General features: G+C 49.5%; 1 protein-coding gene across 6 annotated transcripts in view; it reads right to left on the bottom strand.

Moving 5' to 3' along the window:
* Positions 1-12,190: 12,190 nt before the first annotated feature.
* Positions 12,191-18,993, bottom strand: part of PFKFB3 (6-phosphofructo-2-kinase/fructose-2,6-biphosphatase 3) — a 40,015-nt gene continuing 33,212 nt past the window's right edge. For 3 of the 6 annotated variants that reach the window (XR_010833730.1, XR_010833716.1, XR_010833718.1), the window contains 3 exons: positions 17,919-17,941; positions 17,563-17,656; positions 12,191-15,058 (listed from right to left, as the gene is read on the bottom strand). Coding sequence is in view for 3 of the 6 variants with exons in the window: in XM_067002676.1 (XP_066858777.1) it covers positions 15,052-15,058; positions 17,919-17,941 (30 nt within the window). In the remaining 3 variants the exon portion in view is untranslated. The remainder of the gene's footprint in view (positions 15,059-17,562; positions 17,657-17,918; positions 17,942-18,993) is intronic. The other 3 variants (XM_067002724.1, XM_067002651.1, XM_067002676.1) reach the window with 2 other exon arrangements.

Here is an 18,993-nt window from a genome sequence, read left to right as displayed (position 1 = left end):
CATAAATGCATATGCGCATATGCACACATATATATGTAAAAATTTGTGCATGCATGAGGATAAATGGATGGATGGATGACTGATCCAGAAGAGCATTTGTGTGGAAGTCCAGATATCCAAAAAGAAACATTCTTGTGCATCCGGACATCAAATTGCTAGATATCCTAGCATATTTATAAAATCCTTGCAGGCAGGATATCCTTCCTGCCCTGCCTCCACAGACAGAAGTGAGCCCAGGTTCTTTGGGAAGGAAGGTGTCTGGCATGCAGCGTCGATGTGAGTGTGTCCATGAGACAAAGAGAAACAAATATTTGTATGCTGAGTGGCGATGAACAAATACTTGCCAGTGTTTATCCCACACCCCAGGGTGGGGCTGGCACTCAGGCTGATCAAGTGAGCCTTTTTTGTATTTGTTCTGGCACTCTCTAGGGTTTTTCCCCCCTGACCTTCCCCAGCCCTCCGGAGGGGTTTGGTTTGGGAGGTAGGGGCATGCTGGACAAAGCTGCTCCATAACTATCAAGGGTGCAGAGGTGGGATGGGGACTGGCTGATTGGGGAGGATTAATGAGCGGTGTGGGGAAAGGGGAGGCATCTCTCTAAATACAGAATGAGTCAAACTCACCTCTGGGGAAGGGAGAAGACAACCTGAAGCAGAGAAGAGGCGTTGACGAGGTACCATATGTGCACTCAGTCACATCCACTGCTGTTTACTCAAGCTGGAGGGATGTGAGCAGAAGCAGAACCTGATTTAGGTCACATAAGCCTTTCTCTTTGCTCAGTGCTGGAGTCAAAACATCCCTTGAGCAAGAGAAGGAGGAGACAACGAGCTGGTGCATTGTGTGGGTGATCAGATAGGACGTGATGCACAGTCCTGGATGATGCCATTTCTCCCAGCTGAGCGCTCCAAGCAGAAGGTGGTTTTGCAGCTCCCTAAACACTTGGGTTTTGTTTTTTTGGTTTTTTTTTTTTTTTTTTTTTGGTGTGGACCTCATAACAGGCTATTTTGGCTTATCTGACACTTTATTTTCATAACCATACAGCTTTGCATAAGTAATAAACACTGTTCTCAACACGTTCTGTAAAGCAAACACTAGCTGGCAAGGAGCTCGTTGTATTTATGCACCTAAAGGATGGGCATGGTTTGGTTCCCCGTCTCCCTTCCCTCCCACGCTGCCTTCTCAGTGCACAGCCTCTGGGCTCTGCATGAAACCTTCTGGATTGTTAATTCTGGGCTCTGTACAAAACTTTCTGGATTGTTAATTCAGCACAGCAAGGACCTATGTACAGCTCCATGTCCATGCAAGGCCCTGTGCCACAATGGTTGCATCTTGGTCAGCCTCTAGGCATTGTCCTGAGGACTTAATTGACCTCACCTGCAATTTACTGACTTGAAGACCTGAGTTTCCAAAGTCCTTGGGGGTTCTGGTGAAGTCAGGGTGTTCAGCATCTCTGAAACAAAGCCAGAAGTTGCCGTGCCAGGAGCACCGTGGCAGCTAACCCAAAGCACCTGGCCCACATCTCTCAATTTTTTCAAGTGTAACAGTGGTAGGGCTAAATGTAGGTCCAGGGGCAAGACACCAGTTCTGCCAGGCTGGCAATTCAAGGGAATTAACTGGCAGAAACCCTTTCACCAGGAGATCACATGTAGATAAGCATCATCAGATCAGCATTGATGGATGGTTGCCTCTGCCAGGGCAACAACAACAACAAAAAGGAAACAAAAAAAAGGAGACTTTAAGACCTGTGACCAAGCAATAGGAGAGCTACCCAAAATCTGCCTAGCCGTAAATTAGACATGGGTTTTGCCTAAGCCATGCAGAGCACACCGATTACTGGAAATGAATCTCTGCGACACACGGTCACGTCCTTCCCCTCCTCCCCTTCCTCCCCCTGCTCGCAGCCGCAGCTCTGCCCTTTCGTTTTGAGCAGCTGTACTGCTTCCAGCAACCAGGCGAAGATGCAAATCTCAGTCACTTCTTCCACTCACCGCATGTGAGAGAACTGCATTTACTGGCGGAGAGCCGTCACTACCCACAACTTTAAGTGCTGCTGTATGCAAAGCCTCCAGACTTTCTTATTCAAGGGAGAAGTCAACCTCACATGTTTTCTACAGGCTTCATTATAAATGGATAGGCAAATCCTGTCTGAAGTCAACCAACCTTATTGCTTAGGAGGGCTGCTGCAAAGTTTTCTCCATCCGGGTGGAGGGTTAGGCAGTGCAATAATTAAACAGTGGTCGCCAGCTCTAAGAGAAGCCGAAAATTTTTGCCAAGGGCAGCATGTGCCAGGCAAGGCACAGGTCATAAATCAAAGCATCAGCACTACTAAACGCAACTTCAAGAAGCTAAAGATGGAGTAAATGTCCAGTTTCCCTTGTGTTTTGTGGCTCCACCAGTCCACCATCTGCTAGATCTCTGATTCTTGCTAGAGGCTACACCAGGAATTTATATTCAAGGAAAACAGATCCCTCCAGTGATCAGTGAAGCGTGCCCGGGAATCCTGGCAATAAGTAAGGTGACACTCTACCACTCCTTCTCCCAGACGTTTCCTGGACAAAAAGAAACTATAAAAATGCTTTGGGCTCCTACAGAACTATTACTGAATCCACTGTGCCACCTGCATCCCTCTCTGACCTCCCGAGGTACCCATATGAGCACGTGACACTCCCAGAAAGAGTAATAGTGGTAGTGATAGTAGTAGTGATAGTAATAGTGGTAGTGGTAATAAGTCATAGTAACAGTAATAGTAATAGCAATTGCAATAGTAGTAACACAATAGTAATAGTAACTATAATAATAACTACAATAATATTAGTAATAATAGCAATATTAAAAGTAATCATAATAATACAACTTTTCCATCGGTCAGGAGACCAACCCATCTTGGGGTGATTTGCGCACACAGAGCCTAGCACAAGAGGGGACCTTCAGCAGCCCAACACCTCCTGCCATGCCTTGCAGCTGCAAGGAGATGGTCACAGAGGTAGGGACAGAAGGGATGTTTATCTGCACCCCACTGCTCCATTTTGGACCTCAAGGAAGAGCAAACTGCTGCTCGAGGTGCGCTTGCTGGGGCACAAGGAGCAGCAGCTGCACATCTCACCTGGCTGTCCCCAAGGAGGGGGAAGGAGGGCGCTGTGGTTGAGGAGCAGGATGGAACCCTGGTGGTGACCACATTGAGCATCTTGCTGAAATTGCTCCCAGAGGCTGTCCCTGTCACCGCTTTGGGAAGAAACCTGAGCAGGATGTGACCATCTCCATCCATCTCTGCTCCGCAGGGTGATGCCCTCCATCAGATGGGTGCCCCATGGAGATGTCCCAAATGGCAAGCGAGGAGCAGTGCCACTTGCCTGCCCTCCTGGCTAACCAGAGCCAATGTGCTGCAAAACCATCTTCTGCCCCTCAAAAGCCCACACCTCCTGCCTTCCACATGCAAACAGTTGGGACGCGTTGGGACCAAGTTTTGCTCTGAGCACTGGGACTTGCCCACTTGCGGCATGACCACGGTGTGCATCATGCCCTGGTCTGCTCCTTGCCCAGCAGCGCCCAGGCTTCTCCAGTGCAGCTGTCACAGAGGTTGAGCAGCCCTCGCCCTGACCCTGTTGGTTTGCCAATACAAACACAGCCTGGCGTGTTCCTGCAGAAAGCTTCAATTTTTGACTAACCAGCCTTTTCTGATGGAAAGAAGCTCGCCCAGAAGAATCTTGCCTGGCTTTGCCTGCACTCCCAGCCCTGTTTAAAAGGAGCTGACTTCTCCCACAGCCTCTGCTCTGCTCCATTCCTGCTCGGGCGAGCTCCTGCAGACAGCGCAGCTATAAATAATCCTAGCCAGCATAAGAAACAAGCTCCTTGACAGTTTTATTTTCTGCAGGCATGACCAATCTCAATGATTTCATTTGCTCTTTGTGCATATTTGCTTTGGTTCCTTGGTTAATTACTTGAAAGCAGATGCTACTGGATTTCCACCCTGGAATATATCTGTTTTGCAACAAATGCCTCAGTGCTGTGCTTTGTCTCATCCACCACAAGCAGAGGTGATGATAACCAAGAGCAGTTGGGGAACAGCTAATGGGATGCAAAATGTATCCAATTCAATGGAGGAGACAAGTCCTGATTCTGCAATAGATCTTAGGCCCATTTCTTTCAGCACATTTATTCCTAAGCCTTCCCCACAGCAAATGTTTATTCACACAGAGGTGTCTTGACCTCTGGCATTTGTGCACAATTTGCTTGAGACTTCCCACGTGGCCTGGCTTTGAGCACCATCCCACAAAACTGGACTCAGAGCACTTGCAACAATGGGTCCCGCAGGTGTTTATCTCGAATCACCCATTCAAAACAATGGAGGGATGTAACAGCTGCTGTGTGTATTTCATCTGACATTTGCACTGGGGGCAAACACAACCCCTTTTGAAGTAGGTGGCAAATTTGCTTGTGCTCATTAGCACTTTAAATATCGACTTCCTGGGCAGAATATCATTATTAGTTATTGCTTGTGTTTCTTTTTGCACTGACATTGATCCATAACCTGCAAGGGATGCACAGACAAGAGAGCTCCTGTTATCACGCAGTCAAGGAATGGCCTTGGCATTGCGGCTGTGTGGGGTCCTGCCTGCTGCTAGCAAACATCACGCTTTGCAAAAACCCCTGCAGTGCCACCGAGGACGAGCCAGGAAGCCCAATTCTCTTTCCCAGAACAGCAGATAAACCCACTGGCACAACCAGACAGGGAAGCTTTGTGCAACGCCTTGCTTGCACTGCCACTGGGAACTACCAGAGGGTTGGATTCCCTGGTTGCATCTATGCAGAAAACAAAAATAAAGCCTCCTGAAGAAGCTGAAAAACTCACATTGTGGGCTCAGACACTTGCTCAAGCTCTCACAGTGGCAGCCCACCAGCTAAATCCCAGCGGCCAAGCACGCGTGTGCTCTCGCCCCGTGGCAGGCGTGCGATCACCTGCCTTCTCCTAACCCTCACGTCGCTGCTGAGTCAGCCTTCTCATGGGCAAATCACCTTCGCAAAGAGCCTTCCCGGGCTGCCCGACATCCTCACGGCCCTTAATCGCCCTGCCCTGTCCTTGCTGACCCTCGGAGCAGCCGTGCAGGCGGGCAGGCAGCGGCGGCTTTGCAAGGAGAAAGCGGCCGGCCACAGACACGTTCAGATCAGCTTAGCAGACAGGAAGGTAATTAATACCTGCACTAAACCCACCGCAGACACACGGGTGGGCTTTCTGTTTGAGCTCACCCCTCCCAGCCCTTTCAGCCTGTCTGGGGCCTTGGTGGCCATCCGTCTCACGTGGTTTCCAAGAGCGTTTCAAGGGGAGATAGCGAGACGCCAGAGACGCGGCGCTGAATCCTATCTGCATTCCTCAGCCCGTAGCTGCTTTCTGCTGGCTCTCCCAGGAGGGGCCTGCAGGTGACCTGTTGTGTGGGCAAGGCGTGTGTCTGGCCCCACCTGAGATAAGGGCAATGAAACCCTCGTTTCCTCCTCCAGGAACAACAAAGAGCGGTCCCCCACTCTATCACTATTGTTTCTTTATCCCCCAGTGTTACCATGAATTTATCCAGCACGGTATTTCCCAACAAAGCTATGTTTTCCCAAAAATAGGCCAATAGTTTGCTCCAAATGTCTTCAGCTCAATGGATGGAGGACCGCAAGAGGGGTCAGAGCAAGGGATGATGGAGGCTTCTCCAAGGCACAGGGATCCCCTTGGGACCTGTCCCCCTGCCATTGCTGTCGGAGGACAAGGATATCTTTTTTTTTAATGGGTGGAAAGGAGCTTTGGAAATTTTGAAGTTATTGCTTTCCATCCTGTTTAGACAGGAAGATGTTTTTATTTTTATTTGAATTTGAAAGAGAAAATCTCTGTTGAACCAAAAGTTTTGGTTTTCACCCAAATTTAACCATGAGTCCTGCAGACCTTTTGTTGCAATCCTCCTGACTTAATTCACTGTTTCCAGTCCCATCTCTCTCCAGTGTTTGCTGATTCTTATAAATGACTTTATGATGTATGCAGACCTACATTTCTCACCTTTGTGCAACAGAGCTAGTCAGGGGAAAACATGCCAGAAGAAGAGGCTCAAAATTAGCCTCTGTGCAATGTCTGAGCTCAGGAATACTCACTACAAGCCTGTGCTCTGGTTTAGCAAGCATGGGATGGCATCCCAGTCATTCTTACAAATTAATTATGGTGAATATTAGTGTGTTATTACTTTATTACCCCTTATTTATACAGCAGCTTGTCCCTGCTGGGTAGTTTATAGACAAATAAGAAAATAACTTCCATCCTCCAAGTAGCTCCTAGATGGAAGTCTGGAGTCTGATCAGCTCATTCACACCGTGTGAATGACTGTGACAGCGCAAAAAATTCAATGAGAATGCACCCAAAGAGATGGTTCCCTCCTAGGAAAAGCTTTGAGAAAATATTAAAAACATAAATCCAGGTGCTGGCTGGAAATGGGTTGGGATTTTTGTGGCAATGACTGATGCTGCTGTTGGGTACATCTCAGGTGGAAAAGGCAACCTCCTGCTCCTGGAACCTGCCCCGGGGACAGCCCCAGCTCCCTTCTCTCTCCTTTCTCCAGGAGGTTAAAGCCACCAGTGCAGCCACAAAAACCTGATGTCTCACCTCGGTACCCACACAGCAGAAGCTGGGCAGGGGGAGCTGTTGCTGGGTGAGCAATTATGGGATGTGTTAATGAATGAGGTGCCTGTAGTCTGTCAAAGGATAAAAGGGATGCTGTTCAAGGAAGACAAGCTCAGGGGATGCCTACACTGCACCAAAAAAAAAAAAAAAAAGAAAAAAAAAAAAAACAGAGTGAGAAGGGGCAAACTCCTGGCACATGGAGCAGGGCAGTTAGAAGGAGAGAGGTGGATGCATGGCAGGAGAGCACGTCTGCCACTTGTCACAGATGAATCAAGGCTGGGCAAAAGGAAGAGTGGGTGAGTCAGGGTGTCTGCGAGGGTGGCGGCACCTGTTGGGGCGAGTGACATTAATCCTGGCCGGAAGGTGAAGGAGCAGCCCTGGAACAGCCAGAGTAAGTCACAGTCCCTGCAGCATCACCAGTGGGAGAGACGGGAAGGAAATAAGCTATTAACACTTGTACCACCACCCTGAAAACTAGGTCGATGGTACAATTCACCTGTAGGGTCCCTCCAAGGATGGTGTGCTTGCGGCACGGAGTGGATGGGGTGACCAGAGAGCTGTATGAGACATTTTTGCCCTCCCTTCTTCCCCTTCTACATCGATGCCTGGAGTAACGGGTGGCTAGAGATGGACCAAGAACCACAGAAGTGCACGGTGACATTTGCTTCTCTATGCTGCCGTATCATGGGACTCCTGCTCCCATGGGAGAACATCAGTATTTTTAGGTACCCCTCGCCTCCCCTAAACCAACACATCCCCTGCCAGCCAAAAAGCCTTCTCCTGTCTTCAAGAAAAGGCAGCTCTGCCCACAGGTTGGCATCCAGCTTTGGTGAAAACATCCAACGCAGTGCAACACTCTCCAGTCTGGTTTGGATGACATTTATCAAAATGCTGGGTTTTCTTTTTGTTGATGCTGAGTCAGTTGTTTTGGTGGATAAAGGCAGCAGAAGGCAAGAGCCAGCTCTGGAAATACCTCCTCATAATGACCAAAATCACGGCTTAATTGTGGGGTTTGAGCTGCAGCTAGAAATATCTGGATTTGGGGCTGTGCTCCTTCTCGAGCTGCCCTCCGCAATGGTAATTAGTTGTTAGGTCTTAATTACTGCTTCTCTTCATAGCTCCCATTCAGCCCTGCTTTTTGGTCACAGCCTCAGCTGCCATCCGCTTCCACATCAGGCCACCCATTGGTACAAATCTTTGCCAGCAAGGATTTGAGTGCAAAGAGCATGGAGATACCTGTCGTGGCAATAAAGGCCGAGTAGCGTCTACCGTGTCTGACATGAGGTGTGGGTGCAATCCAAGAGCCTGCACCTTGTACTGGAGAGAAGCATTTCACAAAGCTTGGGTGGTTTCAGACCTTATCTCATTACAATCCCTTCAGATCATGCTCTCTCCATAGCTGAGGAACACGTCCAAGTCTTCTTAGACCAGCAGGTCTAAGATAGTCCCTCTTTGCCAACTGGTTGGGTGGCCAGATGCATCAGCTGGGTTTTTGTCAGCCTTGCCACGAGGCTCACCAGACTCAATCACCCTCTTGTCGTGCTCTTATCATGCTGCTGATCAGTTTTTCCTTAGGATCATGGAAGATAACATTGGAGGAGACTTCTCAAGGCATTTAGCCCACTGTTGGTTGGTTTGGAGCTGCTGGCTCCTTGAGGGATGATGGTGGATCATGACGGGAAAGCCTGCCAGGAGATTTGAGAATTGGTAGCCCTCAGTATGCCAGAGACTGACTTTTTTGTGTGTTCTGAGTGTGGACACCACTGGTTCTGGGTAGGAGTAGGTTTCCCGTGCACTACTTGGGACCACCTAGCACAGAAAGCCCCAAAGTCCAACCTCCAGCGTTGAGAAGCAACCAGCAGAAATTTAGGTTCTGTTTAGGTTCTGTTGACTCTTTCCAACAGGGAGTCCATCCACATTTGGAGTTAGTGAAATTCAGATGTAGCCAAAACATGCCTCCCTTAATCAATCAGATGGGGTTTGGGGTCCACATAGGGCACTGCTGTAGCCCCAAGACAAACCTACCCCGTTTCTGAACACAAAACACTCAAAATGTTATTCCCTTTTTGGCGGGGGCAGTTTTGGTTCCTGTTTCTCGGGAAGAAATAAAATGGAGAGCTTGTTCTGACCCCATCATTGGGACATTTCACCAGAGGGGGTGTTCCTGTGTCAGAAGAAGCCCGAGGTGATGTTCTGCAGAGGGAGGTAGGCTGAATGGGAGGCAGGCTGAGCCCCGAAGAGTTTCAGGTCCCTTCCATCAACAGAGGATGCTCAGGGCAGCTGCTCTGTAACTACTCGCCCATGGAAAAAAGAAGAAAAAAAAAGTCAGTTTTTGGTAGCCACGGGGCAGGGCAGAGGCTCAGCAGGGTGCACCAGGGCACTTAAGGGGGGGACACGAGACAGAAGCCAACTTTGTGAACATAGGCACTGAGCAAGAATTTCAGGGCGATGCCAACCATTTCAGTATTGCTCTCGCTGCTGTTTCCCCATCCATGCAATGCAATTTCTTCTAGCATTGCTGACAGCTAGATTTGCTTTCAATTCTCCTTTTCTAACCATCTCCTTCCCAGAAATACTCCCAGCAGGACCCAAGGGACCTAACCTTTAAGGTGTCCCCCGGGTCCTGTTGTGGCTGTGGAGAATGGAGGCTGGATCATCCGTAGCCAACAGGTCGGACCTCAAGAGGAAAGAGATTAGAAAGGAAAAGCAGGTGGCTAGGGAAATGACACAATACAGTTTGACCGCATCACCTGAAAAAAAATGAAAAAAAATAAAAAAACTGTGTATTTGCTCAGGAAGCTGCAAGGGGTTGTCACAAAGCATCTGCCACTGGAAGGCCAAAAAGGTTTCTGAGCACCTCTGATGGCTGCTCCCACAGGGTGGTACATAGGACAGGAGGGCACTGTGCAATAGGAGATTTTTCCCTTCCAGTTGCATCCTTTTTTACTTGACCTTTAAATTCAGAGAGGTTTTCAAAAAACACTTGATGTCTGTAGGATTTGTGGATAGAGCAGGTAGGTTCTCCAACTTATTACCAGTAGGACAGTGGCTGGTGCAAAGCCAAGGCATAGATAGCCTGGAGACCCCTCGATGGACATGGGTGAGCATCACTACAAATGAACCCTTCTTCACTTTGCTGTGCCTCCATCCACCTGGCCTTCTCCTGCCCCAGCTAGGTTTACCACCAGGCACTGCCAATCCCATTCCCACAGCTGCAAGAGGGGTTGCTTTTCTTCGAGGTTTCTGGGCTTCCGATTTATTTTCATGTCTCAGAAGGGAGGAGGTGGGAGGAGAAGGGCTCGGGGTTGTCAGTGGGAGGTACAACCAAAGGGTTTTATCGTGGTGCCAGGAGCAAGCTGGCATCCCCTGGACCCACACTGAGCCTGGCTGCACATGGGATGGGCTACATCACACCCAAAGATTGGGGAGACTGGGGAGACAAGCCCAGAGCTGCCCCCATCCCATCATATCCCATCCCATTGCAGAAAACATGCACACCTGCAGTTAGCTACCTGGAACTGTTGCAAAGCTAAATAATCCCTATTAAAACCCTCAATCAGCAAACAGTTTCCATGCAAAGCAACCCTCCCCCTTAAAAAAAAAAAAATCCTTTTATTTTTTTTTTCTTGCAGTGGAAAATAAAAACGACCCCCCCCAGATCCCATGATGCGGCGGCAGGCACTCCCCAGCCGCAGGCAGGTGAGCGGGGTGCCGGCTGCGTTGCATACAGCATGCTGCATTGTGTAGGTTTGCCCACAGTTTATTTAATCCCTCGCACGTATCAGACGCATTCCTGAGCCATCAATCAGAGCTGAGTCAGCCAGCGTGACTGCTCTGCTTCTTTTTTTTTTTTATGGCAATCACAAGTCCTCTAGGCTTGTTTGCTGGCAGCGAGCTTGGGGTTTATTTATTTAATTTAATGAAAACGGAACCCAGCGAAATGACAAGGACTCGGCTGCGAGCAGGGCAATGTTCCCGCTGTCAGGAGTGACCTTTAAATCCGCCCTGCCTCAAGGAACGTCTGCAGTTGTGCAAAAAAAAAAAGGATGCTGCAGGGATGGCGCTGAACCATGCCCCCCTGCCCCTGCACAGGTGGTGCGACACAGTCCCCATCCTGCCCCTGCACGCAGAAAAAGGGACAAAGGCTTTTTATGGGGAGCTTTTTCTTGCAGAACAGCCTTGGAAATGCTACCCACAGCTGTGCCCTGGGAGGCAAAAGCTTTTTCTCCCCACAAGGACAAGATTATTGTGGCTTCCAACAGCCCTTGCCCGCCCGGGGATGCGGGGAGCAGCACTGCTGTTGTGTCTACACACAACCTCAGCCTGCTGTACCCTTTGGGTCTGTGCACAAGGCGGGTGCAAGGCCACGCTCCCTGCCCTGAAATAAGACAGGAATGTTTTGTCCTTGCTTAGGCTGGGGAGGCCAGTAAAAAAAAAATAAGTCTTGTGGTTTCTGGCTTTCCTGGTGAGCACAGGTGTGCCGTGCTGCTGGGATGTTTGCAAGGATGAGCATCAGCACTTCCCCTATCTACAGATACACCTAGGAAAACTAGGAAAAAGGTTTGTAGCTGTCTCAGTCAAGCTTAAAATCCTACAGAACAGGGGGGCCAAGGGGAGAAGGCAGACAGTACCTGCACATCGCAGCAAGGCTTGGTTCCCAAAGGTTCCTCCTACTCTGAAACCCCAGGGAAGATGAGAGCAGGGGCTGCAGTTGGTCACCCATCACCCCATGGTCTGAACCTACAGGTGTGTTTGTTTTCCTTATTTTTTTTCTTTCATCGCCAAGGACTATGAGCCTTTGACCACACAAGGAAAATCAACCCAAATGCACTCCGGAGCATTATATCCAAACTACACGACTCCCTGGGAGTCCTCTCCCACTTCTTCTTTGGAGTCAGGAAAAAAAAAGTAAATAAAACATACACAAAAACAAAAAAAATTCTCTTTACATGGAATTTGACAGCTTCACTGGCAGGTGACATCTAGTGTTTTCCTGCCTTGGGGACAAAGACAGACAAGACCTCAGAGGGCAGCTCCGGGCCAGCCCTATGGCTTCCTTTAACACCAAATCATTTCAAGCAGGTATTTGGCTTCAAGAACCATGCCTGGCTTGAATAAATGGCTAGGCCAAGGCAAAGACTGAGGCAGGACATAGCTCTGCACAGCACCTTGGACTCCATTTTAATAGGGATGAGGGATGCAGTGGGTAGAGCTTGGGGCACACTTCAGTAGTATCAGCACTTGGTTGGATGAATCCTACCCTAAACCCCACTCACGATTTTCATTAACCATAACAGAAGCCATAAAATTACTGCAACAGGGCTGGAATAAAAGGCCAGGGTATGGGATCTAAATAGTTTCTCCCTGTTGACTCTCAGGAAGCCCCTGTAGGGCCAAGAGGGATTTATAAGGCATGGGGCTGGAGCAGTCCCCATATGTGCAAGGCAGGATGGTGCTGCACAAGGGTCACACCCCAGGGCCCCCACACTGCAGGAGAGGTGCCCGAGGGCATGATTCCAAAGCAAGGGAAGAGACAGGTCACATCCTTATTTCAACAAGATATTTTATTGGTCCAGCAACTGCAAAATATACAAATTTCTGAAAGGCATACCCTGTTTTTAAGCTGGCACAGCTTTGTATCAGGCAATTATTCCAGACGTATATACAGAACAGTTAACATAGCACACACACAAAAAAAGAATCCCAAGTAACTACCCTTCTCTCCAAGCTCTGCAGTATACATTAAATAAATAAAAAGCATTTCACTATCAAAAAAAATCATAAAAAAATAAATTCAAGTATCACAAAGGAAAACAAAACCAAAAAAAAGGGGGGGGTGGAACTATTGGTGTGGTTCGACAAGTCCCCTCTGGCCACCTTTCTTGGCTGCAGCATCCCTGCCTGGTCCTGGCTGTTAGCCAAAATTCAATGGGATGGGGGTGATACCATCCTGCCACCTACCCCCAAGCAAGAGAGGACCACTTTGCTGCTCCCTCTTGATGGGGGCAAAAAAAAAAAGGAAAATACATCCAAAAAAAAGAAAAATAAACATGACCAGGTTTTATCTTTTTGTGGGACTGAGACTTTTAGTATTTCCAGAGGAAGAAATAGTTTAAGGGTGTTTTTTTCCCAGATTTTTTATATATATAAATTTATATATGTACACACACACAAATACATGCCAAAACATCTGCAGAATTACACGCTTACAGGATTGATCAGGGGCAGCCAGACATCATGTTTGCGTTTGCCAGCTTATCTTTTGGTAGCAGGAGGAGAAAGATAACTCCCCAGGAAATGGGCTACAAGGGCCAGCGAGCCGCCCTGCTCAGGCACTCGTCTCTCTCAAAGTCAGGGAAACCAAAAGGGCAGACGTCAACCGCACATGCACGCAGGACTCTGCTTTATTGCAGTTAAGAAAAAAAAGAGGTGGAAGTGTTTTTGTTTCATCTGTACAGGAATATACACATATGGACACATGCAGGCAGGGCACCACCAGGATTGGCTCCTGGGGTTGGATAGGGACTAAGCATGGTCCCAAACCCATCCTGCTGTTGAGCCCATGCAACATGGTTTTTGCTGCATGAGACGGAAGTGCTAGGCACTGCGGTTCGCCTTTTCCCAAAGGACAAACAGACCAACCTCCCCCCCACCCCCCCAAAAAAAAATTATCAAAAAATAAAAAAGAAAATCACTTTCCCCAAAAACTCTCTGCTCCTGTCTGCAGGGATATTGTTTCCTACCCAGGGGAGAGAAGGAAGCCAAAGGAGGGGTAAAACCAAAGGGCTGCCCATCTCCAGTCCCCCCCAAAAAAGGGGATGCAGGAGGACTTGACCACTTTCACCTCCTGCCTCCAGCTCACTCGTGCAGGGAAAAAGCACAAGACAGGGATGAAGAAAATGCAATACATAGGACAGGGCAAGGAACCACAGATTTTTGCACAAAGCAATAGTGGTTAAGTTGTCCTTTAACTGCTGGCTCGCAGCCTAGGCTGGGCTGCCAAGGGTTCTTGTATCTCAAGCCACCAGGAAGGTGGTTTGAAGGGCTGAAGGAACCCAAGCCAGGACCTTGCCCTGTTTTCCCCTGCACGCACGCACACCTCAGAAGCCATAACTACTGCTTTTGTGTAGTCCCAGCTTCCCAGCACGCAAAAAGAAGAAAAAAAAGTTGCCTGCATTCAGGCTTCCCCTGTTAAGAGGCACAGCTTAAAAAAAATAATAATAAAAGAAATAAAATAGTTAGCTCCTGCCACAAATAAAGTGCAAAAACCAAGCGGTTTCTATATATACATATACCTACACACACACGCGTGTGCATGTATATAGATTAAATAAAATAAAAAAGACAAAATATCTCTTCTTGTGGCTTTTTGCAGACACACAGGGACTCCTAGGAGCTGGCCAGACCCCTGGCCACCTCCATCCAAGAGACCTACTCGCCTGCACGACACGTCCAGCTCAGCCCGGCCACCTACCTCCTGCAGCACTGCAGGCATTCTCACCCCCTACATCTCTTTCCTTCAAGGCAGAGGAAAGGGAAGGCCAATTACCAGCACATCACCTCAACTGGCACTCAGTCCCCTTGCCAAAAAAAAAAAAAAAAAATCAAAACACACCTGAACTTGGAGCAGCCCTAGGGGCTGGGGTCTGCCCAAGCCAGCATCAGTGTGGTTCCCCCTCTATGCTACAAGCAGCTCATGGCCAGTTTCAGCAGATCTATATTCTCTGCAAACCCCTCCAAGGTATATCAGTTGACACATGGGGCTTTATATATATAATTTTTGCTGTTATTTTTCGGTTAAAGCCAGCAGTTCTTGTGCACCTCAACGAGGTGTGTGGCGGGCTGTAGCTGGTGCGGGTCAAGGACTGCAGCACAGCGTGTTAGGGGCTTCCTTGCCAAATAATTAGTAATAATAATAATAATAAAAACAAAACCCCCTTCATTCCCCCCACCCCTCTTCCCCCCGTTTCTCCACTAACCCCGCACCATTCACATATATACACTCCACCCCGAGACAGACGGGTACCAATCAGCTATACAAAAGGAGATCAAAACCGCTTACAGAGGAAAATTAAACTTGAAGACTTCTGCGCGCTAGAAGCACTTTACAGCTTGCTATGCTCTAGCAGGACGCCGGAGAGGAGAGCAATGCTGCAAGCCTGGAGACCTGGTGAACCCGGGAGCTCGTCTCCCTCCTCTCCTTCACTCTCCCGCCTCTCTCCCCCCTTTGGCAGAGCAGTTTGCAGATGAACGGGCGTGGATAGAAACAGCCGAGGGTCGACCTTGCCGCAAACGGAGGAGACCGGTTTAATAAGCAAGCTTCAAGAAATGACGATGGGATGGGAGCTGGCATCGCTGGTGGCCTTGCGACAGCGCCGACAGAGTCATGATGGCTTCTGCGAGTTGTTCATGTTCTGCAACGAGAGGGGAAGGAGCACGGTTGGGGTCATGCTGGGACCAGACCTCACCCCAGCCAGCATCTTCTACGTGCACATTGACAGAGGCAGTAACAAAGCCACAACATGGGGCACTACGAAAGCATCCACCATGGAGGGAGAGAACACCATCCACCCAAGGAGAGGGTTGGGGAGGAGACGTACCGCCTCACTACCTACATCCCTTCCTTGAGCGTCAACCAGCTTTATCATCTGCAGGGTGGGAACCTGCCAAAGATACCCCTAAAAACTGAGCTAAGCCTGGAGCCACTCTTTGGTCCATGCAAGACAAAGACAGGACACAACAATCCTTGCAGGAGCCCCTGTAGGCATCTCTCCAGTTTCCCTTGGGGCTGGGCAGCGTCCCCCCAGCCTGGTGTGTGGAGGCCACCGTTTGACCATCCTCAGCACCACCCCAAAAGAGGCAGCTCAGGACAGAGCAGCAACACTGCCAAGGAGTTGGCATGGCCACCAGCCATCACCAGTGGTGGAATGGCTGGAGCAACGTTCACCCGTGACATCCTGCAGGCCCCAGAGCTGCCTCAAGCACAGCCCTGCTGCCACCACCACAAACCCAGAGACACCCAGCAAAACATCAGCCCCTGGAGGAGAGCATCCAACAGAGGAGACACCTAAAGAGATGACCACCACCACAAAGACGTTTCCCAGTTCACAGAACTACACAAAAGGTCAGAGGGGAAGGGATTAGGAAACAGCTAGGAAGGTTTCTTAGCATTTTTAGTATTTTACTACCTAAACTGCCTCTTACAAGCACCAGCGACTACCTCGTAGCCTGGCCACAGAGTGGGACAAGCTGGTCTGCATTATCTAAGGAGACAGGGTGAGGGTTAGGAAAAGCCACATGCACCCAACAGCCATTTACCTTGGAAATATTAGTAAAGAGAAAACTTTGAGAAAGTGACAAACGGGTCGTCTTTAAGCATGAAAAGTGAAGGGGAGAAGAAGGGAGGGGAGAGGAGAGACTTTAAATTGGGTTGTCATTACAAAGTGCAACTTGGATCACAAACCAAGCAGAAGGAAAAGAAAACACAGTAGTTAGTCCTGTAAACCCAAACCAGCTCAACCCCATGGTCAGGAGGCATGCAGCTGTACCCTTGGCCTCTACAGGTGTCCCCTGGTTCTTCTGGATAGCAACAAGCCCCCACTAGTGATGGTCAATGCAACCGAGCACCCACTGCCAAGTGCCTCCAAGCAGCACAAACTGGGAAAGGAGGTAACCTCCACCTCCCCTGACTCCATACAGGCTGTAGGGGGACATGGTCAGGGACAGGACAGCCATACAAGGTGACAGCAGTGATGGTGCCACCAAGCCTTTGGTCTACGGGGTCTTCCAGGCTCCCTTGAAACCAACCCTTTAGCCCCACACATAGGTGGAGGAAGGCTCCCTGGAGGAAGCCATAGGTGGAGGAAGGCTGGAGATTTTAACCTTGCTGCTCCCAACCCACCTGGGATGGGTAAACCATCACACCTGCTCCAGCTGAGCTCAGGGTCTAGCACAACCCAAAGCAGCTGTCCCCTGACTCATGTTTTTGATGTCCCAGCTGGCACCAAGGCATGCAGTGCTTTTACTATTGCAACATGGATGGAGAAAAAGGTGGATGGAGGGATGGACAAAAACAAAGCCAATTTGCAAGCAACCCCCAGGAGGACCAGGCACTTCACCAGGGGCTTCTGTGCCTATGAGCAGCAAGGAGCATGGGCATGCAGGCCATGCTGAGCAACCCAACCTCTACATTCGCCCAGGAGCATCAGCATGCTCTTCCCCAACACACCCATCAGCAAAGCCAAGTCTGACTTTTCTAACATCATTTTTGGGGAAAAGGGAAGAAACACGAGGTTCGCCAGTTACACAAAAGCAGCACCAGTTTATAGCAAATTCCTTCATCTTCAGCCCACAAAATGAACCAGGACAAGGATGCACATAGGCTGATCTAAACCATAGATGACAAAGAGACCCCTGGGCACTATGCCAGCCTCAGCATCTCCCTGGTCTTTGGGAAGACATTTGAGCACATTTTTCAGTGGCTGATGCTCTCTTAACTCAGCAATATCATGAAATGAGTCCAAATGCTTTGGATATAACCAGAAGCTATCTTGTCCCTAGCACACAAGGATCTAACAGCACTGAGTTTAAGTGTCAAAGCCTCAATTAATCCTAATCAGAGAATTTTATGTCGAAGGCATCTTGCCTTCTTAATAGAGCCAGATGAGGAGCGCATCCTTGTGTCTACTCTGCCCAAGATGTCTGGGCTGACTGTTCCCAACATCCAGGTTGGCAGAACTACAGATGCCAGGACCCAGGGTCAGCCCAGCTCCCCAAAATATGTCCCTGCTCCCATGCAGGTGATAAAAGCCTGCAGGGAGCTGAGGTCAGAGCCTTCCCCAGGAATCTCTCTCGTGCCATCACTCACAGACACAACTCAGCCCCCAGGAAGGACAGACCACCTGGGTCTATCACCTACATTACAAAGTGCTGCCTCAGAGAACTCCAGGAAAACCCAACGGCATCTCCCATCCAGTGACTATTCAGGGAGGAGGCAGGAATTTAGGCAGCATCTGCAAGTGACAATTCGCTTTGTTTCCCAACCAAATTGAGGCATTTTATCAAGGTAGGATACTTGTGGTTTGGACAAAGCAGCCCCCACAGCCCCCTCTTTATCACTCCCAAGACGCACCCAAATCCCACACTCAGACCCAGGAATATCAACTCCAAGAAAACCATGTCCCAGCCGGGTTTCACAGCAACAACAAAATAACCACTGGCAAGAAAACACAGGAAGAGGGTAGGAAGGGAAATAAGACGCAAGAAGGTACTTACAGGCATGCCTTTCCTAGTAAAGGCTGTAGAGAGAGAGAGAGAGAAAATGGAAAGAGAGGTGTCAGTAACGCCGCAGGAGACAGGGCAGGGGGCAGCAGGTGGCAGCGAGGGGCATCCAAGCACTTCCAAACCCCAAAGCAAAGGAGGGTTTGTCGCAAGACTCAGCCAGCCCAAACAGAGCCCCAAGAGATGGAGGAGCCAGCCGGGGCGGCAAGGTTTGTGCAAAGCAGAGCGGTGGTTGGAGCACGGCACCCTTCCTAATCCCACTTGGTGTGAGCAGACACCAGGCAACACGAAAAGCAGGCAGCGAGAGCCAACAAGGAGCCAGGGGGACAGGCAGCACGGCGAAGGGGCTCATGAGCATCTCTGGTAGCACCCCAGCTCCATAACCAAAGGTTTTTGCTCCTGGAGAAGCATGCGCCAAGAAAAGTCTCTCTTCATCCTTTCACGGGTGGGTGAGAGGAGAGAGAACACATAAGCAGGGGGGCAGCAAAAAAAAAAAAAAAGGTTTTCACCCAGGGCTGCACAAGGCAACTGGGTTCACCATGCCTCGTGCATCAAAGAGGCTTCTACTCGTTTTCGGTCTGTTTTGCCTATTGCTCTGGGAAGGAAGAAAGACCCACAGGCAAAGAAGGGTCCTCGTAGCATCTTCAAGGAAGCCCAAGAATCCTGGCCTTATCGCAATGCCCAGGTCTACAGTGGAGCTGAGTGCATCCTGGAGGAAGGCACGAGCCATTTGGTCTAGAGAACTGGCTCCCATCCGGACATAGTCCTGGGCAACCTGCTCTATTTTGCTCAGCCTGAGCAGGACCTGGACCAGATGACCCCCAGAGGTCCCTTCCAACCTCAACCGTTATCCTGTGACACAGCGATGTCAAACAGGGGACGTGAAGGCAATTCCTAAATTAACATAGTTGCTCGATTCGGCCCAGAGCTTTGGGGCTTTCCGACGCTCTCAAAACCCACTAGAGGGCTGACAGCCACCCTTCACCGGGTGCTCCTGAAACCAACGCAATGCAGGAGGACAGCAGCCACAGGAGAAGCGGGGAGAGAGCATCTCAGAGACAGCAGCACA

Source organism: Anser cygnoides, chromosome 1 (assembly GCF_040182565.1).
Source record: "Anser cygnoides isolate HZ-2024a breed goose chromosome 1, Taihu_goose_T2T_genome, whole genome shotgun sequence".
NCBI classification, from domain to species: Eukaryota; Metazoa; Chordata; class Aves; order Anseriformes; family Anatidae; genus Anser; species Anser cygnoides.
The sequence above is the reverse complement of the archived record's forward strand: the minus strand, read 5'-3'. Positions and strand labels throughout refer to the sequence as shown.